Here is a 26,234-nt window from a genome sequence, read left to right on the forward strand (position 1 = left end):
TATGCCTGCACTACAGAGGGTTCGCGAGTCTCAGGCAAGGGCCTGGAGATTTAAACACACAAAGACACACAGACAGAGACACAGGTCATCCTTGAGAGAAGAATGCCAAGAATGCCCACTTTATTGTGTTCCAGGGCAGCTTATATATAGTGCCTTCCCTGACCAATGGCCACGCCCCAGCTCTCGGGGGTCTTTCAGTGGCAAGGCCACCAGAAACTACTCCTCTGTCATTAGGGTCCTGTGCTCAGAGCAGCTGCAGGCTGCTTAGAGCAGAGGAAAACAAGTTGTTTACAGGAACTTCAGAGTCTGGTGATCCGCAGTCCCCAACAATCCTGTATCTCTAGGTAAAGAAGAACCACATCAGAAGCTGGGGGTGGTGGTTCACACTGTATTCCCAGTATGTGGCAAGCTGAGGCAGGATGTGATGGTGACTCCAAGGCTAGCATGTACTGGATGTGAGTTCTAGGCCAACCTGACCTGCATAGCAAGATCCTGTCTGAGTGGGGGGAGAGACTGTGAGAGAATGATTATCATATCAGTATTTAAAGTTGAACCAGAACTCAAATTCCATTCACATCACTGATAGCTATGTGACCTTCTTGGAAAAATTCTTTCTGAAGCTTCTCCAACTATGAAGTGGGGACCTTCAACTAACAAATTTTATTGGTCTGTTTGGCTAAATTTACAAATATTCATAAGACTATAAGCATTTAACAAAGAATAGTTGTTACTGATGTAATAAATACATTTTTATAATTTCATTTTTTTAGCTTACAAAACCATTGCACCTACATGTTCCCATCTAATATTCACAAAAACTCTGTAGAGACCAACAATATCCCTTTCTTATAGATAAGGAACCAAAGAACAAAGAGACTAGGACCCCTCCTTAACGGTAGCTGACTAGAGGTTGCTTTAAAAGCTAGTGAAAACTAAGTCATTGGAAAGCCTGGTCAGATCACCCTTTCTGTACCATGACAGAGGCAGCTGAGAACCTAGATTTGGGGGAGAACCTATGCAATTTTTATTCATTTGTTTAGTAAAAATTTGCTGATCTCTTTTTAAAATTTTCATGTGTATGGGTATTTTGCCTCTTCTTATATCTGTGCACCACGTGCTTGCAGAGTCTGTAGAGGCCAGAAGAGAGCTGAACGTCAGTCCTCTCAACTAGCAGAGAGATCTCTTGGTGTCCCCAGCCACCTCTCCAGTCCCTATTTGCTGATCTCTTGCCACTAACTGTTTAAGAACCTCGTGACGTCAACACTCAAACCAAAAAGCCCCTCAAAAAAATCTCTGCCGAGACATACACTAATGTAATACACACACACACACACACACACACACACACACACACACACACACAGTTTTCTGTAAAAAAAAAAATCAGAAAACATAAAGCTCTTCAATTGCTTCACACTCCGTTCGTCTAAAAGTTCGCTCTCAGTCACATTTCTAGGCCTTTTTCGAACACTTCAAGTGTAAAGAAACTAGAAAATCATTTCAGCTTGGGTGCCACGCCCCTTCAAGAGACACGATTTAGTGAAAGAAAAAAAAATCACAAAAGTGGGCGGAACTTGACTAGTTGCGAGGTAGGTGGAAAGAAAGACTGCGGAACTAAAAGTTCCGGTGGTTTTGGTTCTCGGCGGGAAGTCAATTGGAGGGACCGGTAGTGGAAAGCTCTGGAGCCGTTTCCGGCCACCTCAGCGGGAAGCGGAGACGCCAGCGGCTAGCTGTTGGGGAAGTGAGCGGTAGGTGTAACCGGCCACCGTGGGAGAAGAGAGGACAGCGATTGAGGCGGCCGGGTCTCCATAGCCTGGGAAGATGGTGCTGCTGACGATGATAGCCCGCGTAGCGGACGGGCTTCCGCTGGCCGCCTCGATGCAGGAGGACGAACAGGTAAGCTGCACCCGGAGCCCGGAGCCCTCCAGTCCCTGTGAGCTCGCCCTGCTCCCAGCTATGGATTCCTTCATTGGTCGAGCGAGACCCTGGCTACCTCGCAGGCACGCCCTCCTCCTCTCCCGTAGCTCTGGGACCGTTTGCTAGTAGAGACTACCTGTGAGAAGAAATCTTTGTCGGAGGAGTTAGAGCTTGGTGTTATCTGTTTCTCTTTAGACAAAAAGGATACCTTTGGCTCATTGTGATCACCCAGCCAGTTTGAGATGAGTTTTTAGGGAATTTCTTAAAATTCAGGACTTTCATTTTCTGCTGCCGCTAAGGCTGTTGTTGACTTACGTCGGGGAAGATCACCCTCATTTCTTCACCTCCTTTTCCTGTAGCACCTGATCCTTGACCTAGCCTGATGACATCTTTTGAAAGAGGATGAGGTAATATTGCCACTTGTAAAGTTGTCCAAGTTCAGTACAGTTCCTACCTCCACAGTTACGCCTGATTTTCACCTGCTCTGATAAAGTCTGCTGTTCAAATGAGACCAAGAATATGATCAGAATAAAGGAGATGGCGGGGGCGGGGAGCGGATTGTAGAAGATACATACTTTGAGAAATATTTTTTTTTTCCCATGAGGGGTAGCAGTGGGGCAGAGAGGAGCAAAATCTGGGCAGTTGCCTTGAATTCTATTGGAGGAGGGGGAAAAAGTGGATCTGAGATGCTACTTATTACTAGTGGGCCCCTAGTTTCTGCTTGAATAATCTTCTGAAAAATTCATAAACTTTAAACTTGATATTTATTTGTTATTGATCTGCCAAAACCGGTTGCTTTTGTTTCATTGACAAGAAAGTCTCCCCAGAAGTGTTTTTGTGATTGTGATTTCATTATTTCCCTTTAGTAATTTCTATTTTAAATAATGTTTTTTTTCTGAACTCTTAATGTCTGCAGAAAGCACCCATCGTATGCAGATCTTTGCCATCCTAACAGTACACAGAGCATTATAGAGTGTCCAGTACACAGCACTGCTGTCCCGAGCCTGCTAAGTGCAGTGATTCCTCTGTCCTCACACTGTCCGTGTTACAGTGCATGCTCTCGTCACCCTTCATAGAGAGGGAAGCTGTGAGGCTTACAGAGAATAGGCTGCTTGCTTAAAAGTCACACAGCTAACAAGTTGGGGGCCCTGTTTTACCTGGCTCTGTTCACATTTGGGACTGGATGATTCCTTGTTGCCAGAGACTGTCCTGTGCCTTGTAGGATGTCTCCTAATACCCTTGGCCTCTCCTTCCAAATGGCAGGAGCACATTCCCTGACCTCTTGTTCTTACAACTTGAACTTCTTCTAGACACTTCCAAAAGTTCCTTTGGGAACAGAAAATCAGCCCTGGTTGAGAATTGCTGATTATAGTGATCAGCTTCTGTTTTCTTATCAGTATCAATTTGGCTCTAGACCAGAGCCTAAGTTCCTAGCCACTGTTTTGTCCTGCCCCATTCAATTCTTACTAATACAGAAGTACCTTTCTTTTTTAATTTGGTACATGTTCTTTATAGCTGGTGCTTGCCTCGAATTGATCCCTCTGCCTTATTTTTTTGAGACAGGGTTTCTCTGTCTAACTTTGGTGCTGTCCTGGAACTCGCTTTGTAGACCAGGCCTGTCTCAAACTCACAGAGATCTGCCTGTCTCTGCTGGGATTAAAGGCATGTGCCACTACCACCCGGCAGAAATAACTTTTAAGGCATAGATTATTTTGACCAAATAGTTTTATATTAAGTCCGCCAATTGTCCAAGCCAAAGTAATTCATGTCCTTTTAATTATTTGTACAGTACTCATGAGGTTATTTTTAGGTATTTACTAGGTGCCAGTCCCCATATATGCTGTTAACTGCTTTGTTACGGAGGATGACTGGTTACTCAGATAATTCAGTAGAGAGTGACACATATCGTATAGACAGGGCAGTTTATACAGTGCTGACTGTGGGCTTAGCTAGAAATTTAGGCTTAGGTCAGGTAGAGAGGTTCTTTACAAACCCAGACTCACTGGCTCATAGTCCTCTTCAGTCCTCTTTTCCTCTCTCTCTCTCTCTCTCTCTCTCTCTCTCGTTCTTTTCTCTCTCTAAGGACATGTTTTTTTCTTTTAGGTTGTTTGCCGTTTCTTTTATCTACCTTTCTATTCTACCTCGAAATTATTGTATTGGCTTTAATTTTGCTCTAGTTCTGGAAGGCAGTTCAGCTTCAGGAAAGGTGTTAGAACTGACCAGGTAGATGATAGGGAGCTCCAGTAAAACAAGTACCTGCTGTACAGTAGAACTGCCTCGCGTCCTTTGTTTAAGGGCGGTTACTATAATTGCCTACAGAGGAAAAGGCTGGTTCTTGGTCAAACTAACCTTTGACCAGCTGAGTTTATCAAGGATCCGGAGATGATAAGACCTTAGCTAAATGTCCTTAGAGAAAACACTGATCTTTGGCAGCGCTAAAGTACGTGGGAAGTGAGAGATAATGAGAAGGATGAGGTCATCATCCTGATATCGATGATGTGGAACTTGGCTGTTATGCAGCAGTTGAGGGGTCACCCATGCTTTGTAAGTATACCTGGTATATTCATTGGTTTGTAAGACCGAGTCCAAAGCCTTCTTAGAAAGGGAAAAGATGCTATGTGGTGGCACTAGTTGTCTACTAGGCTAGCGAGACGGCAAAAGTACTGAGGTTCTGAGGCACATCACTGTCGTGTACCTTTTGTCATACAGTCAACCCTGCGCGTACTAGACGACCCTGAGTATACCGGTGGACGACCTCCAGTTCGCCTCATGGCAGAGCCAGCTGTTCTCATTCTCTTCATTATTGGAGTGTTATATCTCACAGGGCAGACGGACATGCGATTTCTTCTACATGAAGTAGAAAGCACAATCAGGGCATTTAGGTATTTTTAGCTGAGCTAACTGACTGTGTGAGTCTTTTGTGGTTTTGACATTGAAAGCAAGTCACATCGGTCTGTAAAGCAGTGGTTATGTTGTTTTTTTGTGGGGTCTCGATCAGCTACCACATAGCTCCTTGAGCGTTTCCTGCGAATTACATGATTGACAAGACATGGTCGAGAAGGTGGGATGTCATAGTGCTTGAAGTGGAGACTGCGGGTCAGCTTATCTAGGACATAGCCTGGCCCTTCCCTTCCTAGCCCCATAGAGTCCTTGGCCAATTTTGGTTTCTAAAGTATAACATTGGAATAATAATTTTAATCAACTCCTAGGGTAAATAGGGTGATTAAATTAGTTAAATTATGTAAAATGTTCAGAATAGTCCCTGACAGAAAGTGTTAACTTTGTTTATTTCTAAAGTGTTTTCTGAAATCTAGCCTGTCTTTAAATTTACAAACCAAAATTGCACATAGCAAACTTTGTACAAAGATGCAATGAACTGGAATGAATGAGTATTTTTTATACTGTAGAATTAATCCATGCTTATTTAAAAATTTTAGTGACTTATATAACCAGAAAGTGCTAATGGTGTTTATTTCCTATAATTATACTCAAGTATTCTTATATTTTTCCCCTCCCTCTTCTCTTCCCCCGTGTATGTATGTAAAATTAAATAATGAGTTATACTATAAGACTGACTTCATTTTTCTGCTAACAGTTGTACGTGCTGAATATTGTCTCATATCATTAAATATTTAGTGGCTGCCTAGTAGTCTATTTTGTAAATATGTCAGAAAAACTATTATTTAGCAAAATGATTTTGTTCTTAGGAATGTTAATGCTAGCTGAACCAGCATTAGTGTTGATTGTCATACTATAATCTCTATATGTAGATTTGCCCAACGTGCATGACATTGCTCTTTTTTTTTTTTTTTTTTGCAAACTTTGAAATTGTAGCATGCTTCCAAACATTACTTCTATAATCAGTATGGCTTTTAGTTTTGCTCTCTCGGGTTTATATTGTGTCTTAGAAAGTTGGGAGATTTGTATCAATTTTTATTTGATTGTCAGGGTTGTGTGTTTTTGAGCTGTTTGTTTTGTTTTGGGTTTTGCCATCATTTTCTTCAGCTGTGGCTTTAAGGTGTTCATCTGCCTTTAGCAACTGAAAGAGCAATGTTATTTTATTGATTTAGGAGTGAAGATTGCACATAATATATTCTAAAGTCACTAGGTGATCCAATGTGGAGCCGTGGTTGAAATCATGCATGCTGTTCTTCATTAAAACTTCATTAGCTGCATCCCTTACCAGTGCTGGCGTGGGTTCAGATCTCTTTCTCCACATAATGTCATGCTGAAGCAAGCAGATTGGTAAACACCACTCACATATAAAAATAGGATGTCATTCACTAGTTCTTTTTTTTTTTTTTTTTTTTTCGAGACAGGGTTTCTCTGCAGCTTTAGAGCCTGTCCTGGAGCTAGCTCTTGTAGACCAGGCTGGTCTCGAACTCACAGAGATCCGCCTGCCTCTGCCTCTCGAGTGCTGGGATTAAAGGCGTGCGCCACCACCGCCCGGCCATTCACTAGTTCTTACTGATGGAAAGCATGTGATAATATTCACTAACATCTTCTGGCTGGCCAGTCATGGATAGATGCATGCATTCTGCTTAATATCGTTTAATGTGTGAATTGACATAATATGCACATACATATGTACATTGATACTGAAGCATTTCTCAAACAAATAGCATTATAACAGATCATTGCTATAACAGCAATACTATACAAGATGAATCCACAGTAAGTGCACTGAGTGGACCCTGTCTGACTGTCCTGGTTTCCCTCATGCTTATTTATCACCCCACTTCTATTGGCATTCTAGGTCACTATCTTTGTGTACTTGCGTCTTTGCAGACCTGTCATGTTATAACTACCTCCTTGTTTCTACTGTTGGCTCAGTGGTGTATGTCTAGAAGCTTGATATTTCATGGTGTATCCTTTCCAGACTGTGAGAGAACTAATATAACCACTTTTATTTCAGCATGATGAGATATCTGCCAAAGGAAGGCCAGTCTGTCTTTCTATACAAAATAAATAATTCCAAAAATGGGGCAATCAGGGCTTTCTATCACATGGCAGTGTGTATAAGCTGGCTGGGTTATAACCAACAAGAGATACTTCTCTGTGTTTAGAAACTAGACATCCAAGAGGACAAGGCCAGCAGACTTGGTGTCTGCTTCTAGTTCATAGATAGCAACTTTGTGTGGGTCTTTATGTACCACAGGGGCCAAATTAGCCTTCTGGGGTTTCATACAGGGGCATCAACCTCAGCCATTAGCTCTCATTCCTCATAACTGACCATCTCCCAGAGGCTCCACTTCCTTACCATCAGCTTGGTGGTGAAATTTCCAGCTTACAGATCTGAGCTGTGGAGAGCTTCAGACCATAGCTACAGAATGCCCTCCTCCCTCCCCAGGAAGAGGGTGAGTTGGCAATGGCTACTGGTTTCTCACTCTTCATGTAGTAGGTTGGTAAGGTATGCTGTTGATCCTTTCCAAGTGGTGTGACTACAGTGTACCCCTCCTTTTCTTTTTAAGAAATTGTTCATAGAAATACTAACTGTTCCATTTGAGTGTTACCCTTTTTACACACATCCCTCTGGATTCACGTTTGCTGCCTAGACTGGAGAGTGATAAAGGATCGTCGGCCTTTCTGCCTAGTTTCAGTGGTAGTGTCCGTGGGGTTTTCAGTCACAGGCATGCAGATAGTTTTCCTTTTGTGGAAGATTCTGTTGATGCTCCAGCATCGAAATGAGAGTCGCCGGTCTTTGGTTCTCAGAACTTTCTCCAGGTTGTGTCATGGGATGTGTGGTTTCATGCCAGGAGCTGTAAGGGAGGTGGGTGGGAGGAGGATAGTACCCTCGTGGGAAAGAGAACACTGAGTGCCTTACATGTAGTTGACAGACACACTTGCTTCTTAGCAGCTAAGTACTGGGGTCTTGGGAAAACTAGAAATTAGATTTTCTTATTTGTTCTAAAAGTTAGACATTTTTCTTTATTGAAATGAATCTTATTAACCACTAAATGAAGGACTTTATTTACATAGTATTCTTTTGATATCGTGCTGCTTCTAACTGATACAGCTTTGTGTGTGTGTGTTAAATTCTTCAATGAAGTTATCTTCTTTCAGTCAGGCCGGGACCTTCAACAGTATCAGAGTCAGGCTAAGCAGCTCTTTCGAAAGTTGAACGAACAGTCCCCTACCAGATGTACCTTGGAAGCAGGAGCCATGACTTTTCAGTGAGTATAGCTCTGATTTCCTTGTGATCGTTTAAGTATGAGACTCAGTGACGTAGCATCTTCTAAGATCATGACAGTAGGGCTGGAGAGATGGCTCAGTGGTGAAGAGCACTTCCTGTTCTTGTAGAGGACCAGGTTCCCAGCACCCCATCAAGTGGCTCACAGCCACCTGTAATTCTAGCTCCCCAGCATCAGATGCTCTCGTGTACACTTCCGTGTTGCCTCCACTCACACACGTGCCTCCCCCATATACTCTACTTTTAAATGTGCATTTAAAAATAAATGCATATACGCATCATTTTGTAAAAACATTTTTTAAAAAGTAGCAGTGTTGTTTCCTCGTGTGAGGCTTTGTGCAAGAGTACGTGCGTGTGTGCACACATGAGCCAGTGCCAGAGGACAGCCTGGTGACAGCCTCAGGCTCTGTCCACAACAGTCTCTCTCACTGGCCCAGATCTCCCAAGTAGGCTAAGCTAGCTGGAGTGCGCCCCAGGGATCTCTGCGCGTCTCCTTCTCCAGTGCTGGGATTATATGTGTGTCACACCTAATGCTTAAAACAACAAGCGTGTGTTCTTGGGCCTTCAAGCTTGTAAGACATGTAGTTTACTGACTAAGCCATCTCCCCAGCCCAGAAAAGTAACAGTTTCTTAAACATAAAGATAGCTTTAAAAATAGTCTCTTTGTGGAAGCACTTTTTCTGGCCTTCTTTCTAGAAAACTGAAATCTTAAATTTTTTTTAAGTTAACATGCTTGCGGTGATTTAAATTGTTAACCTGTGCCCAGCAAATTCTATACCATACCTGTCATGTAATGATAGGTAACTTCTGCAAGAAAAAGTATTTCAGCTTATCAAAATCAGGTATGCTTTAAAAAGAAAATGGCAGACACCACATTTTATAAGATAATTACATATTATCTAAGGCATTTTTAAAAGATACTTTAATTAACACCAAAAAAAGGAGCCATTTGGTCATATGAGGTAGCATGCACCTGTAGGTCAAGGCAGGAGACCTGTAGGAGCCCATGAGTTGAGACTAGCAGCCTAGACAACTTAGTCAAAAGAGTACAGATATATCCATTTAATTATATAAATGATACAGTTATCTTCCATGTCTACAGGGTCTGCCTCTGTGGAAGCCATGTCCACAGCAAAGGACCATGCATTGAGAATATTTTAAAAACTTGTATCTGTTCTAAACAGACATGGGTTTTATGGTGTTTTTTTCTTATCATTACCTAAACAACATAACAGCTATTAACAAGGCATTTATACTCTATTAGGTATTTAAGATGATTTGAAGTCTACTAAAAGATACACATGGATTTTTTGCAAATATTGTTTCACCTTGTGTTAGGAACATAGGCATTTTCCAATTTTAGTAACTCTGGGTACCCTGGATGCATCCTGCGGATACTGTAGGACGATTGTGTAGCTCTACGTGGACTAGAGGACAAAAGACCTAGGAAAGAGTTAGTGAACTTGGAAAGAGATTTTCTTCTGATTCCTGTAGGACTTGCAGAGTCTTGGCTTTTTTTTTTTTTTTTTTTTCTGCTGAAGAGCTAGTAAAGGATTCTTCTTCTTTGCAGAACTCGTGTTGTGTCCTGGGTGCCTACACCTCCTAATGGGCCAGTGTTCTGCTAATAGAGGCACATCAAATGAGCCACAGTGCTTGAGAGCAGGGCTTGTTAAACTTTTCCACCTACTTTTCTGTCCATGAAATTTTTACGTGACTCTGAATATATAGATACATAAAATAGGCACACAAATATTTACTGGTCATAAATTATTCAAAATTTTATTTTTAAGTCATTCTTTGGTGTATAAGTAAATTTGTTATTTTGTTAAAACATAAGCAAATTTACATGCTCATGAGATGAATGTGTCTTATTTTTACATAAAGGATTGAGTTGACTTAATGTTTGATTCTGCAGGGTATAGAGAGCATCATCAGTTATTTTCAGAGTTTGTCTTCATTTTGATTTTATAGTCTTCAGTGCTGAGGATGCTGCTTTGCGTAAGTATGTAGTGCAAAATGGCAGAAGCATGGTTAAGGCCGTTTCAGAAATTGGTAGAAATTCTGTCCAGATTTCAAGCCAAAATTCATTTAATGATTTTATTTTTTTAATGAAACTCAAGCAGCAGGTTTTAAAATCAAATATGACTAATAGTAAAATGAATACTACTTTGATAGTTACATAGTGAGGAATAATGATATAGGGACATGTCTTTGTTTTCTATTATCAAATCATCATTTTTTCTATAAGAGCAGAAAACTTGCTATATTCCACAAAGGAACACTTCAGTTTGTGACAGAGAAGTCTCAGAACTGAGCTCGTGTGTTTCAGGCATTTGTTGGCACGTGTCTTGACACATGTGTTCAGAAGTGAGGCTGCAGCGAAAGCTTGTCATGCGTTGTTGCAAAGCCCTAATAGAAACGCCTTGTTCATGCGGGTTCCAGTTTCCATTTTGTTTGTGCTCATTCAGAAACATTCTGGTGTTGCCAGATTTTCCAGAGTTCTACATTCTTCTAAACTGTGCCATATAGGGTCACAGTCCACCAGTTAAGAAGAGTTGTGAGCTCCAAGTACATACAGTGGATGTTCAGCTGACCAATTCACAGACACACCCACAAGTGTACATCTTGTGGGGAACCAGATTTGCAAAGCTTCGGGAACAGCTGTCTTATGGATTGTCACTGTCAGTTCTGTAGAAACCTTGTGAAATCACGACATTTCTCCTTTCCATAATGGTATTCATCCCGAAATACCCCAGCAGATTATCACTCTTTAAACCTGATTGACTTCCTGTACTGACAACTGTATACCTTTCCCCATACTGTGGGGGCCCTGGTGTGAAAGTATTCACTCAGCCAAACCTTTGTTCTCATGGTCAAATCTACATAGGCTACTCCCCCATAGCTATCCTTATTGACAAGAGCAGGAGGCACTGAGCAGAGAGACAGTTTGTCTGCTCTTATTGATGAACAGGTCTGGGTGGACCTGAATTCTCCAGCAGCAGACTCAGGAAGGTATAATCCACTGGCCTTTGCTCTATCCTAACAAGCTATTAATATTCTGTGCTTACTTTCACCTTTCATTTGACACAAGGTCTTAGTCTAGGAAGTTAACTGTACCTTTGCAGGAAAAATCCAGCCCCAGAGAAAGAAATTCCTTCTCACCTGGGTGCCTGCAGATACAGCCAGCACCCTGATCCATCCTAATCCTCCCATTACTCCCATGGGGGTAAGCTTCACAGCCACACCCATTCTGAGATATAAGGCACTACCTTATCAGTCTTTTATCCATCCTCTTAGCCCTAAAATAATGTCTGCTTGTTAACTCTGTCTGTGGGTATATAAACTAGAAACCTAGGGGATGGGTAGAACAGTGAGGAGCATGGAGGAGGAACACAGAAAGGGCAACATCAAGAGAGCATTACAGCGAACATAGAGTAAATGGGACATGGTAAAAAGACTTCTGTGTGCTAATTTATTTCGCTTACCCTCAGACCTCATTAGTCAGGTTTTCGCCTGCTGTAATGATCCTTCTGAATCCCGAGAGGTTTAGTGGGGTTTAACCCCAACAAAAACCTCGATAAAGAATCTGGGCTTTAGAACAAGAAGTGAAAATGAAGTGCTTTGAGGAAAGCAATAAATTCCTATTTGGGTGTTTGAAGACAGGGACTAGAAGAAAAGGGATTATAAAAGTTTCACAGAAAAAAGAAATTACAGAGGCTTGAACAGAAGAGAAGGAATGGAATTTCTCCAGGTGTGTAAAAGCACCACCGTGAGAAAGACTATCTGAAGCAAGTGTGTGGGGTCTGGTTTGTCATAGACACGTGCCATTTGACTGTGATTAAGCGTGACTGTTTCATCCTAAAGGCTATGGACACTACCAGAATATGCCTTTATTTTACCGGTAGTGTGTGTCCTTGTAGCTTTGAAGTCAGGCAGTAAGTCCTGTTTACTCCTCTGGGAAGGAAACTAGCATAAATGGTGGCACAGATTAAATAATGTTAAGGAGGTCAGTGAATTCAGGTGCCTGTGCGAGGGGGAGGACAGCAGTGTCATAAACATTACTCCATGCCTGAGAGAGTACATAAGTCTTTAGATGTCCCTTCATAGGACTCTAGGATGCCTCAGAGTCAGGAACAGAAGGCAGAGATGCAAATTTGTGTCTGACTTTGTGCTTTTAAACCACCCAAAGCAAAGAACCTCTGATTTTGTCCACTGCATTTATGAGCTCTATTAGTATATGTTTTGTTAGGATAGAGTACTGTGAAGAAAAGCTTTGAAAAGCTTTAGTAGCTTAACTTTTCTTCAGGAATAGCCCGTTAGCCTGTAGTCACAAAGCCCCTTCCTTTCCAGAATGCCAGAGAGCTCACTGTCACAGAAAGGAGTCAGTTTCACTGTTGAAATTTTTTTCAGTTGATTAGAATTCTTCTGTACCTGGCTTTTTCTTTTAGGCTACCAACCAGTTCCCAAGTCACAACATGGAGACTTATCAAAGATGCTTGGCCAAGCTTGGGCTTGTTTCTGGATACCTCTTTTAACTTAAATTAACCTGTTCCTCTTTATCTACCTTTTGCCTTGGCGTTTTTTACCTTTTTTTTTTTTTTTTTTTTTTTTTTTTTTTTTTTTTTTTTTTTTTTTTTTTTTTTTTTTTTTTTTTTGCTCTGTCTGTTGACTGACAGTGCCTGGCTGGACCCAGGTATCTCCCTTTCTTTCTCCCTCATTCTCTCCTCCTCCTTCCTTTTTCTCTTTCTCCTCCTACTTATTCTCTTTGCCCAGCAGCCCTACCTATCCCTCTCCTGCCCAGATATTGGCCAGTCAGTTTTTTATTAGACCAATCAGGTGCCTTAGGCAGGCAAGGTGAAACAGCAACACATCTTTTCATAGTTAAACAAGTACAGCATAAATAACACATCTTTACATCTTTAACATAGTCAGCAGAAACAAATGCAACACACTTCTGCCTAGTTAAAGTAATATTCTACAGTCTTCTTTCAGCCAGAAATAGGCAGCTTGCCTCTTTTTAGGTGACGTTTTCTGTGCCAGTAAACATTATCTCATTTAAATTTCAACATTTTGTCCTCCATAAATTTTTAGTTCTATTTTATGTTGTGACTGGAAGGACTTTAATGTGTGTACACTAATATTTTTGTCATACAGGGTCAAAGGATGGATGAAGTCACACCTGTAGCTTTCAAAAATAACCTCTTAGATCTTAATATATATTAATTGAATAATTGTGTGATTAATAAACAGTTACAATGTTCCTACTCTCTTGTGGGTGTTTTTCCTATTTTATGTATATGAGTTTTCTGCTGCATGTGTGTGCCTGTGTATGTGTGCACATGCATATGTGTGTACTTTGTGCATGCCTGGTGTTCACAGAGGTCAGAAGAGGCGTTCAAATTCTCTGGAACTGGAGTTACAGATGGTTGTGAGCTACCCTGTGAGCACTGAGAACGAACTCAGATCCTTTTCAAGAACAAGTGTCCTTAATGCTGAGCCAGTCTTGCCAGCTCTGTTCTTTTGGATGTATGTTTAGTAGTGGAAAGATAGTTGGTTTCTTGGTTCTAACAATTTGTGATCTTAAGTGAACCGTTTTACTTAGGTCAGATGTTTTCAAAAGCTGATGTGGCCCTAAAAGTCAGCCTCAGCATGAAGTACGGTTCCTTCATGAGTAACTGTGTCCTGCTTTTCCCTCCAGCTACATTATTGAGCAGGGCGTGTGTTACTTGGTCTTGTGTGAAGCTGCCTTCCCTAAGAAGTTGGCCTTTGCCTACCTGGAAGACTTGCACTCGGAATTTGATGAGCAGCATGGGAAGAAGGTGCCCACCGTGTCTAGGCCCTATTCCTTCATCGAATTTGGTAAGACTAGACCCTGCGTTTCTCTGTTAAGGAAGTAAACATTGTGGAGAAACTTTCTGATACACTGGCTATAATATTCCTGTGGAATTTGCCTAGTTAAGTAATAGGAAGAGTTTGATACTGTCTCTTCTCCAGCTTACCTTTTTGTCTATTTGAATGAAGAAGGCTTCCTTCTTATCAGTAAACTTCTCCAGTGTTTTGTCCTCCTCCCCATGTGCCTTTCTGTAGTTTAGTCTGTGGGAAAAATTCTGTATGACAATATACTCGAGTACCTTGTCATAACTGAGTTCTTTTCGCCTATCTATAGACTCACAAAGTGAGACTAATTTTATGAAAATCAGAATTTGGAAATCAGTAAAGATGATTTTTTTTTTTTAATAGAATAAGAACCTCTAGCCGGGCGGTGGTGGCGCACGCCTTTAATCCCAGCACTTGGGAGGCAGAGGCAGGCGGATCTCTGTAAGTTCGAGGCCAGCCTGGTCTACAAGAGCTAGTTCCAGGACAGGCTCTAAAACTACAGTGAAACCCTGTCTCAAAAAACCAAAAAAAAAAAAAAAAAAAAAGAATAAGAACCTCTAGGGGCTGGAGATATGGTTCAGTGGTTAAGAGCACTGACTGCTCTTCCAGAGGACCCGGGTTCAATTCCCAGCACCCACATGACAGCTCACAACTGTCTGAAGATCCAGTTGCAGGGGATCTGACACATTCACACCAATGCACATAAAATAAAGTTAAATAAACCATAAAAATAAAAAAAGAACCTCTAATTAGAAAATATCTGGTATTTGAAAACCCTGTTTGCTACACTCAGAAGTAGCAAGTGTGAGTCTGTGTTTGCACAGGAATTATGGGACGGTTCAGCACCAGTCAGACCTGTGAAAGATTCTGGTGTCAGTAGGTCATAGGATATGGCCTGTGCGTGATAAGCCTGGGAGCTAGAACAGGCAGAACCAGAATACATTGTTGAAATCCTTAGTCAAAAGAAAAGTACTTTTATGTGTTAGAATTTCTAAAGTTTTCAAGTTTGTTAGACAGGTGCATCATTTTGCTTTTAGTAATAGAGAAAAAAAATGGCCTAATGCTAATTTTTGTGATAAGTAATTTTTAAATGATATTTTTCTGGATGATAGATTTAGTAAATCCAAGGGAATAGTAAGACAAGTGTATTAAGATCACAAAGGAAATAAATGGCTTACTCAAGGAAGTTTGAGGTGAATAAAGCTAGGAACGGCCTGTAAGGTAATAGCCAGTATAGTGACTTGGGACCATGAGCACCAGTTGTTCCCATCCTCAGGCTGAAGATGTAAGCAAAGAGCAGTTTCTGAAAGACAACAGTTAGGGGAAAGGCCGTCCGAAAGGAGCTGAAGCTTTTCATGGAGGAATACTGCTAGTCCACAGTGAGTCCTCAGGAAAGTGAGTGGCTACCTGGCAGCACTGCCTGCTCCCTCTTATTGCTGGAGATCCTTCGTGGCCAAAACCTGTTGTGCTCCACACTGGCCAGCATCCCAAAGTGCAGGAGAATGGAGCAGGGATTGAAAACCAAGTTAGGTGTCAGCATTAACAGCAGTAAATTGTTTTGGCAGGAGTTGAACATATTTCTAATAGGTCATTCCTGCAGTTCTGTATTGGTGATTTTAGATGCTTTTTATCACATGTGATCTGAAGTTGAAGCGTGGGGTAAATTTGAAAGGTAGACTGCTGATCTAACTCTTCGCCATTTTTGGCTGTGCTGATATAGTGTTGTCAGCGTTATTTCAGGGGATGTGTAGAATCAAGTAATGAAACCCAGAGGTTCTCTGAATACATTTGAAATTTTTCTGTTTTCGGTAATGGGTACTAGGATGGATCTTAATTTCTTTATGGATTCTGATAGTAAATGCCTCAAACTCAGAGGTGTCCCAGGACAGTTCACCTGAATAGTCATCTTAACACTTTACAAGGAGTCCAAAGCCAACCACAGACAGATGGCAGAAGTAGGAATAAACTCAAGGCAGTGGGCAATGGCCAGTCTTGGAGTAAACTCAAATCCTGATGACTATTTCAGTGTCTTGATGGACAGGAAAATCGTTAATGGTTGTCTCCCATCATTCTAGATACCTTTATTCAGAAAACCAAGAAGCTCTACATTGATAGTCGTGCTCGGAGAAATCTCGGCTCCATCAACACTGAATTGCAAGATGTGCAGAGGATCATGGTGGCCAATATTGAAGAAGTCTTGCAACGGGGAGAAGCACTCTCAGGTATCTGAAAGCAAAGTCAGAAAACAGCTTGTCAGAGTGTAGCTGGGACTCCCAGGAACTGATTACACGGCAAAGCTTCCAGTGTGCTGGGGGTTTTACCTTGCGTGACTAGTTCTGTGTGCTAGAACAGTGTGAAGGGCTCACAGAAGCACTTACTGTTTCTCAGAATTTACACAGTTAAGTAAATTGAATACAGAAGCATCTGTACAAGTTAAGGAAACATTCCTACAAGTTCATAGCCAAGGAAGTGTTAGGTTCTCAATGTCTCCTTGGGAAGCGTTACTGCTCCTAGGTCAGGTTAGGAAATGCCATTTTCACCAAGATGTTCCTCCTCTAAGGCTATAAGAAATATCTAGTCTGCTCTCAGCTTTCTTCATCCAGTCAGTTATTAAATCTCTGTTGTGTGGAAGGTGTTGTGTTCTAAATCCGGAAAATGAGGGGAACACAAATACGCCTTTCTCACAAGCCTACAGGCACGATGATGTCCCAGCCATGTCGGCTTCCTTGGCGTCCTCACCAGTGCATTCTGACCACCAGTCACCTGTCCTTTCAGAGCTGCCTCTTGAAGACACTTACCTTGTCCTTATAGCTCAGGTCCCATTGTCTCCTTCCTGGAACTCTTAAAGTCCTTGTTTACACAGTCATTAGCGTGTAAATTCATTTGTATTTGCTTGTTTGTATGTGTGCACATGAGTACGGAAGCAAGGTCAGCTTTGAATGTTGTTCCTCGGGTACCATTCACCTCAGTTTTCTTGAGACAGTCTGTCCCTGGCCTATTTTTCTAATTATAATTGGTTTTCCAATTATGCAAGGCTGGCTGACCCAGGGATCACCTATCTGATGCCCACTTCTGAAATTACACTCATATGCCACCATTACTGACTTTGTTATATCAGTTCTGGGAACTCAAACCCAGTCCTCGTGCTTGCATGGAAAACACTCCCTTCACTGTCTGAGCTATCTCCTAAGTCATTTACTAATGTGTTTATTTATTTGCCAATTTTAAAAAGTCTTCTCTGTGTGTATATGTTTATCATGTATGTGCATATGATTATGTGTGCAACCTCAAGTATTGATCCTTGCCTTCTGCCTTTTAAACTATTTAGACTTTTTTAAAATTTATTTGTTTTTTAGTTTTTTCACAACAGGGTTTCTCTATGTTGCCCTAGCTGTCCTAGACTTGCTCTGTAGACCATACTGGCCTCAGACTCACAGAGATCTGCCCCCTGAATGCTGGGATCAAAGGCATATGCCAGCATCACCTGGACTTTTTTTTTTTTAAATTCAGATAGTGTCTTAGTATGTAGCTCAGATTGGCCTGAAATTCACTATATAGATCAACCTGGCCTTGAACTCACAAAAATTCACCTGTTCTGGGATTAAAGGTGTGTGCCACACAGCCTTGAAGTCCTTGCACTCAGAGGGCAGAGGCAGAGGGATTTCTGTGAGTTCAAGGTTACCCTGGTCTATAAAGTAAGTTCCAGGACAACCAAGGCTATTACACTGAGAAACCCTGGTGGGGGGGAGCATGTGCCACCACACCACAAGACAGTGTCTTTTGTCTTTGCGTGTGCCTGTGAGCTTCTGGGGATTCTCGTCTCATCTCCTGTCCTCTTGCTTCAGAGTTACAGCATCTGGCTTTAAGTGGATCTGAACTCAGCTTGTGTGGCAAAGACTATTCATTTAGTCTTCTTCCTAGCCTATATCAGATATTTTTATATTTTTTATTAATGTGTCTTAAATGTATACTTTATATAATACATAAACCTATATTTAATATAACTACTTAAATATATTTACTTTGTTTTGTAGTTTTGAGATGGTCTTTTTAAAAACTTTTGGATTTATTTATTTTCTGCTTATGAGTGTTCTGTTTGCATGTATGTATATATGCCACATGTGTGCATCTGTGCACACTCCTCAGATCCCCCCCCCCCCCCCCCGGAACCGGAATTAAGAATGGTTGTGAGCCATCATGTGGATGCTGGGAATTGCAAGAGCAGCAGGCCCTTTTAACAACTGAGCCATCTTTCCAGCTTCTTGAGACAAGGATTCACCTGGTCTGCAGGTGTAGCCCTGATTCACCTTGACCCATGTGCTTCTGCTTCCTGAATGCTGGCATTATCAGTGTGTCCCACCACACTCAGTTTGTTAGGCATGTTAAAGTAAGTCAGTATGTAAAATTAAGTAATTATAGATAGCTAGATTAGATTGAAATATATGTGATGTTTAATGTTATTTGAACTTGAATATGTACATGTAAGCTCTTAAGTTGTGTGCTTGTATGTTTGATTTTATTCGTGTGCATGTAGTACCCATACATGCTTGTGTGGGTGTGTGTGCGCAGCTGTATATCTGTGCTTGGGTGTGTGGAGGCCAGATGTTGACGCGTGGTACCTCTCTGCTGCTCTCCACCTTGTTTATTAAGTCAGGATCTCTCTCTGAGCCTGGAGCTCCATGATTCAGCTGGCCAGTGAGCTCCTGGGATCTGCCTGTCTCTGCTGCCTGGTGCTGGGCGTCCAGACACAGGCCACACCTGGCTTCATTCAAATGGCTTCCTCATTTGCAGTTTTTTTGCAAACTAAGCCATCTCCCTGCCCCTAGTTTTTTGAAGATAGATTGCTATGAGTTTTGTGTGTTTCACATACTTTTGTATTTCTCATTATAATGGTTGCAGACAGATTCCATGATAAATATTTTTACATTCAACTTTGCTGCATATTTATTAGCAGGGGCTTGCCTTTGTGTACTGAAGAATTTAGCCTTTATGTTAGCAGTCCTCAGTTACCACAGCACACAGCTTCATACTCCTTAAACATCAAATTGTGAGTGAGTGTGTACATTTTTATTGTACTAGACTTTCTACCTGAGATAAAGTAGACTAACATAAAAATTTTTCTTAAATCCCACATTTTTGTATTTCCATTTATCCACAAGGTAAGGCTCTCTTGCAGAGCCCTAGTTGGCTGCAGAGCTGACAGACACGCTGAACGGCAAGGATTTGCACTTCTGACTTTAAGTATATTTGCCTGCTTGGTGATATCAGAAACTGCCTCAGAGGATCGTTAAGTACATAGGGAGGACCCCACATCTCTTGAGTGTTCATTTGTTGTAGGCAGTCAGCTAGGGAGTCTCTGTGCCCTGTTCTGGTAGTTACTGTTCTCCTTGCTGGGCTAAGACAGAGCAGCCTAGAGGAGGAAGGTTTATTTTTGCTCACAGTTTGAGGGGATACAGTTGATTGATTGTGTCAGGCTCATGGTGTTAGGGAATGTGCAGATGGTTCTTTCTTCCTCACATACAGAGTAACTGAAGGAGCAGACTGGAAGGAGGGTGGTGCCCATCGGAGCCCACTTCGTGCAGCCAGGTCTCATCTCTGAAAGGTTATAGCCCTAGAACAGTGCCCTGGCCGTGGGGTCAGCACTCAAACACAGAGCCTGTGTGCCATTTTGATTCCAAACCTGACACTTACTGTCTTTATGTGATACGGGCAGAGCAGATGGGTTTCACAGAAGACAAAGTAGAGATCTGGATCATTGTGTGTCTCACCAAAAACCACGCTGCTAATATTCAGCAGAATCCATTGGTCCCTGGAGTCTTTGTCTTCTGTTATTGCTGATAGTTTTAAATGGGTGTGACTTCCACCCCACCCCCCAGAAAAAAAATTCATAGTAATGTATGCAGAAGGAGTAAAAAAATAAAGACAGGAAATAGTTTGTGAAAGAAGTCGTTGGGGAGAAGCTTACCTGTCTTGAGCATATTTCAAGACAGTGAAGAGATTGGCATCTCTATTAACATTGGTCTTCTCGGCCTGCTTTTCCTTCTAGCTACTTATTTATAGCTCATCAGCTCTGCATAGAAGGCAGAAGAGTAAATCTTGTGCATTCAACAAGTTCAAATTACCTTTTTTACTGCCTAGGAAAAGTAGTAAGCGGTAGGCTGTTTGTTTATTCAAAGGTTGACACTGCATATTCCACAAAGGCAAGAATCACAGGTGATTTGATGCTCTCTGTCCTCTAGCATTGCACAGGCCCTGCCGTGATGCAGGCGTTTGCCGTATGACTCCTAACAGAATCTCGTCTTTATACACCACAGGTTTCAAAATGCTCTTATGCAGAGGAATTCTCTTAAATATTACTTATTTCAGCCCAGGAGTGGTGGTGCTTGCCATACTCTGGTGGGAAGATCACGGGTTCAAGACCAGCCTGAGCCTCATAATAAGCAGACAAATGTTTGCTTATTCCAGATGACCTTGTCATTGTTGCTTCCCTGTTTATTCTCACAAGTGTAGAGTCATTTAGCAATTGTTTTTAGCAGAGTTGTGACTTAATAAGAGCAGTTGTGATGGAGATTTAAACAAGGATCTTAGGGGAACAGAGGAAGTGTGCACTAGAGATGTGGGTGCAGCTTCTCAAGAGGAAGGGTCGTAGCAGGTGTTTGCTGAGCACTGACTGTGTGCCCCGTCCTAAGTACTCAGGATACAGCATAAACACATCATTTAAAAATCCCCGTCCAGCTGGGCATAATTGTGTTAGAATCAGCCAGACTCAGAAAGACCAAATGCTGAATGTTTGCTCACATATGTGCCAATGAAACTAGGGAGGGGAGATGGGGAGAAGGGAAAGGAGCGAGTGGGGTTCCTGTGATGGCAAAGCAGAGAGGGCGTGGATGGGGGCGGGGGAGGGAGTTAGCTATAGAGAAGCATAATGGTACGCATATGTAAGAGGCTAGTAATGAAGTTTATTACTCTGTATACTAAATTAAAAGTTAAAATGAGAGAAGATCCCTGACACTGCAGGGCAGTGGTGGTGCATGGCTTTAGTCCCAGCACTTGGGAGGCAGAGGAAGGTGGATCGAGGGCAGCCTGGTCTGCAGAGTGAATTCCAGGACAGACAGGGCTACACAGAGAAGCTCTGTCTTAAAAAAACAAAAACAAAAACAAGAAAAAAACCTGACCAGTTGAGATAGCTTCTGGTAGACTGACCAGAGAGAAAATGGTTATTTTTCTCCCCTAGTGTTTCCTTTTCTGACTAGGTGTTTTGTTACGCTTGGGACCTGTTGCTAATATAGTGACTGTTTTGCTCACGTTAAGTAATCCCATAGTTCTCAGTCAAAACCAGTCTGTTAAGTAACTCCAAATATTCCAAAGCATTGTCTATTGTTTGCTTGTTTGTTTTGGGGATACTTTCACTAAGGCTGGCCTTAAACTCCTGGTCCTCGTGTCTCTGTCTCCATGCCACTGGGGTTATAAGGCGTGTGCCATCACACCCATTGCCAAGGAAGAACCAACCAAGATTATGAAACAGGTTTTCAAAGCTTTTTCGAAAACAGTTGGTTGGAATTTATTTACGTCAATTAGAATATTTGCTTTCATTGTTAGCATATGGAAGAAGATGGCTACATTACAGATGTTGGGGGCAGTCTTTGCTGACATTGCTAAAGGCTTAACTGACTAGATATTTGTGGGGTTTGTTATGGCTTTTAGAATCAATTTAACCAAATTACAACTTAACTTTTGTATGTGTGTTGAAATACTATGTCTGGTAGCTCTGATTTTGTAATAATCTTTACTCTGTGAAGAGTCTTGGGATTAGCAATCACCATGGAAGTATAGCTTAATACTCAGTAGACGGATGATTAATTGAACTTTTTTTTTTGGGTTATCCTAGTCTTATCCTGTGTGTGAATTAGACCACTTATCATATAAAGGATAGAGAGACGGCTCATAGGTTAAGAGTGCTTGCTGTTCTTGCAGAGTCCCAAGTTTGGTTCTCAGTGTCTACATCTGGTGGGTCATAGCTGTCTATAACTCCAGCTCCAGAGAATCCAAAGCCCTCTTCTGACTTCCATGGCATCAAGTATATATGTACATACACACATGCATATGCACATAGACATAAATAAAAAATTATCAGGTAATGGTGGGCATTCAGTTCTGCATGCCTAGCATGTTCCAGGCCCTCAGCACCAGATACACAAATAAATATATAAATAAACCAAAAGATGAAGAAGAGTATCAGCTCATACTTTTCAGGTGTTTGTCATATGCTGAAACTCTCCCTCTAGACCAGTCTGTGTACCTACTCAAATTTTGATAGTGTAATTATTATTCTATTGTTAAACATAGTTTAAATTCATGGTCTGTTTACTCTGCCAGTCATTTCGGTTATTTTTATGCTTTAATGTTTTGATAAAATACTCCAGGGGTCTAACCAATGTTTTCTCTTTTCCTCTTTTCAGCGTTGGACTCAAAGGCTAACAATTTGTCCAGTCTGTCTAAGAAATACCGCCAGGACGCGAAGTACCTGAACATGCGTTCCACGTACGCCAAGCTCGCAGCGGTGGCTGTGTTTTTCATCATGTTGATAGTGTATGTGCGGTTTTGGTGGCTGTGAGGTGTAGTGAGCCTAGTTGCTAGTAAGAGAGAACCTAGAACCCGGCAGGTTTATGTTTTCAGGAAACTGAACAAACAGGGCTGTGTATTAGAATCCAAGTGGAACTTCTGCCTCTAAAGACCTTGCAAGAAATGACCTGTCCTGAAAATGAAAGCTGGCGCCTCGTTTAAGGAAAGCTTAACCCATGTGGAAGTCTCTTTGGGGGCAGAGACTTTCTCTGGGTGCTCAGCCATATGTATTAGGGAACAGTAGATTGTTTGTTTCATTTCTTTCCCTCCCAGGACATTTGTAAGACAGCAGAACTGGGGCATTCTCTTTCTCTGATGGAGCCATCAGCAAATTTAAGATAGCCACCCCCTGCTAGCAACATCCTGAAATTCCCCTCAAAGAAGGCGGCCTGCTGGGGGGGTCTTAACTTTAATCAACATTCCTTTGTTGGTGACATTTGTGATTGACTTTCAAGTAAAACTCCAAGTATGTGAAAGTTAATTGCTCTGATGCACAGATCTTGTCTGTTGGCCACTGTAGGAAGTTAGCCTTTGTTAATTTTCTTTTATATTTTGCTTATTGCACAGTTGCTTTGGGGTTAAATCAGTTACATTAATATGCCTTGAAATAATATAGTATTGCTTGACTAAAAGACTGAAATTTTTCTCTCATTTACTCTTTTTTTTGTTTCTTTGTTTTTATTCTATTTTTTGTTTTGTTGAGACAGGGTCTCTCTAACCTCAGCTGTCCTGGAACTCATGTAGACCAGGCTGGCCTTGAATTTATAGAGATCTGCCCGCCTCTTCATTTACTCTTTAAGATTTAAAATCCCCTGAGACGTTGTTAGTTTGGAGTGTCTGGTTGCTATAGAGTGAGCATAGGGTAGGGTAGTCGGAGAAGAAAGGCCCGGCCCGGATGCCAGCTTTGGCCTGCCCCTTACTCCCACTTTGTCCTCTATACTTTTTCTCATTCTTGGTTTTCTTTCCACAATAATTTGCTTAATTTCATAGTTTAATTTTTTAAATATCCTACCAGGATATTCCCAAGTTTCAAACTGTGATGGATTCAGCAGTGTAGTAAGTTAAATGTAGCATCTTTGCTGGTCAACTACTCACAAAAATACTCAAGTATATTATAGAGAACATCTCTGAGAGCCCCTCCTTCCTCTTTCAGTTCTTGTAAATTCTGCAAGAATGTTCTAGAGACAGAGAACTCATGAACAGTGGCTTCTATTAACCAATGAAAGTACGTAAGACTTCTTTCCCCTTTTTGCTCAGGGATAATGGGGATTTCACCTTTTACCTTCTGAGGTAGAATTTTATAAGTGGGAAGAATAGGCCTTTTGAGTATTATCACAAGGGCCTACAATAGATACTATAATTCCTGCAGATACTGCAAGCATTTCTTTAAATTGTACTGGAAAAATGAGCCAACTTCTTATTTGTTAACATCTTTGGAAAGACTTTTAGTAAGCAGTTTTATAACCCTGGGATCATCACTGCTGCCCTATTCCTGGTGGAGGACATCAGCCTCGCTTCCCATGAGAAGGCCGCTGGGGATGCTTACTGTGTTCCTGATAATCACAGAACTAGAATACATGTTCTTCTACTCTGAACATCATTCTGCCAACTAGAGTTTTGTGCATGAAATACAAAATGACTTTTTGTAGAGAATAAGTGCTTTTACGTCCCTAAAAGGCTTATCCCATACATAATGACATTGGCAATAAAAGCCTTCGGAAGACTGAAAACCTAAGTAGTTGCACCATAGTGTCTGGTGCTTCTCTAAGAATGGAGGGTGGCAGCTCATTGTTGAGAGTTGCATGCTGCAACCTAATGGTCAGCAATGAAATAAAGATTTCTAGAATGTTCTGTTCTCTCAGTGTGAAGTTTGTTGTCTAGTTGAACTATGTGCACATATCCTCTTGGCGTCTTCTCTCATCTCGGTGGGCACTGAAGTAGGGGCAGGGGTGAAGGATGAACAAAGAAGCAGCATGGTAAAGATGGGCAGAGGACAAAGAGAAGAGCAGACCCGGCCTCTAATGTGCGATTTTAATAGCTCTGACTAGGCAAAACATGTCCACAGACAAACAGGCAGCCCAAGCAGAAAGTGTAGCAACGGCGTGACGTTGGTGAAGGGACGTTAAATGACAGCTAACTTGACTCTAGGGAAGTAGAAGCAGCATTCTAGACAGATGGCAGCTTGTGAAAGACTTGTTTAGCAAGTGAGAAGACACGTTTGACTCCTCTTGGCTCAGGATAAGCAGAGACATGAGGAGAACCAGACGGGCAGTGCTGAACTGCAGGTTGACCCTGCTGTGCTCGGTGCAGGATGCTCTCAGGTTTGAAGTTGCAAACAGTTAGGTTGACTGTAATGTAAAAGGTATACCAGACTGGAAGTTCCCAGGTGGAATTGGGGAGCCGTCAGAGGGGAATTAAGCAGACCAGTTTCAAGTGGTTTTCAAGAAAGAAAGGTTATTGAAGTCAGTGTGCTTTCACCTTTCTGCAAACGAGATCTGCTCTGAGCTACAGAAGAGTTGCACGCTGTCCAGAGTCCCAGCTACAAAGTGTTGCAGCCGGGACTTAAATCGATTTGGCTCCAGGGCTCACTTTGTTCTATTAATGTTTCAGGGAAGTATCTGAAGTAATGGATTTCATCATGGCATCTGCATACGTATGAGTTTCTATAATTGTTCTCTTTTGTTCCTCTCCCTCAGGGTCTGTTCTTGAGTACCACCGAGTAGTCAGATAAAATGACTAAAAATGTATTTTGAGTTTAGCAACCAGAGATTTAGTAACACAAATGGAAGTCATTCTAGAGCGCTGAGCACATGGGCCAGGGCGCCATGGGCGCGGGCTTGACCCACCGTGGGTGAGGGCAGCACTGCCGGCACGGGCAGCTTTCTTGGTTATTGTGACACTGAACTTCATCGCCTGTTTTACCACAGTGTCTCATGGTGTCAAAGTCTGGAGATACTTGTCCCATCGACACAGACCTGTTATTTTAATGTCTTACAGTGGTTCTTAAATCTTTGAAAAGCAGATAAAAGTGTGTGTCTTTACTCCAGGAAATAAGTGCTGCATCCATCTCTGGCCAGGCAAAGGCCACACACAGCACTGCTGATGAAATCGTGGATAACTGGTGGCCCAGGAGCTTTCAGTTAACCCCAGGTGCATAGAGTATAGAACTCACAAGTTAAGTACCCAGAGCCCTTGAAACTGGTGAGCTGGAGGAATTCTGCACCAACTTAGGGACTAGCTATAGTCTTCAAAGGTAGCTGGATGCACAAAATCATTTCTGTCAAATATTTTCCCATATTATATTCTGAGATGCTTCTATTAAATAGGATTTTGTTTTCAGTTCTGAGTACTCCAGCCGCATAGAAGGTGCTTGAACTGAGTGTTTGTCTGTAAGAAGTTCATTACAAATGCAAGGGAAGGGAAATATTCCCAGCACCCGTGAGGCAGAGGCAGGCAGATCTCTGCTAGTTCAAGGCCAGCCTGGTTTGCAGAAATGAGTTCCAGGAGAGCCAAGACTATATAGAGAAACCCTGTCTTGGAAAACCAAAAAAGAAAGAACAAGAACTGGGCCGGCAAGTTGGCTCAGTGAGTAAAAATGCTTGCCACCAAAATCTGAGTTTCACTCCCT

General features: G+C 41.8%; 1 protein-coding gene across 1 annotated transcript; it reads left to right on the forward strand.

Annotated features, from left to right (window-relative positions):
• The first annotated feature begins 1,674 nt into the window (after positions 1 to 1,674).
• On the forward strand, positions 1,675 to 24,457 carry Sec22b (SEC22 homolog B, vesicle trafficking protein). The gene is made up of 5 exons (XM_038311979.1): positions 1,675 to 1,896; positions 7,981 to 8,090; positions 13,806 to 13,966; positions 16,060 to 16,206; positions 22,444 to 24,457. Exons 1-5 carry the CDS (start codon positions 1,822 to 1,824, stop codon positions 22,596 to 22,598), a joined length of 648 nt encoding a protein of 215 aa, XP_038167907.1. The 5' UTR covers positions 1,675 to 1,821; the 3' UTR covers positions 22,599 to 24,457.
• Positions 24,458 to 26,234: the final 1,777 nt, after the last annotated feature.

Source organism: Arvicola amphibius, chromosome 14 (assembly GCF_903992535.2).
Source record: "Arvicola amphibius chromosome 14, mArvAmp1.2, whole genome shotgun sequence".
NCBI classification, from domain to species: domain Eukaryota; kingdom Metazoa; phylum Chordata; class Mammalia; order Rodentia; family Cricetidae; genus Arvicola; species Arvicola amphibius.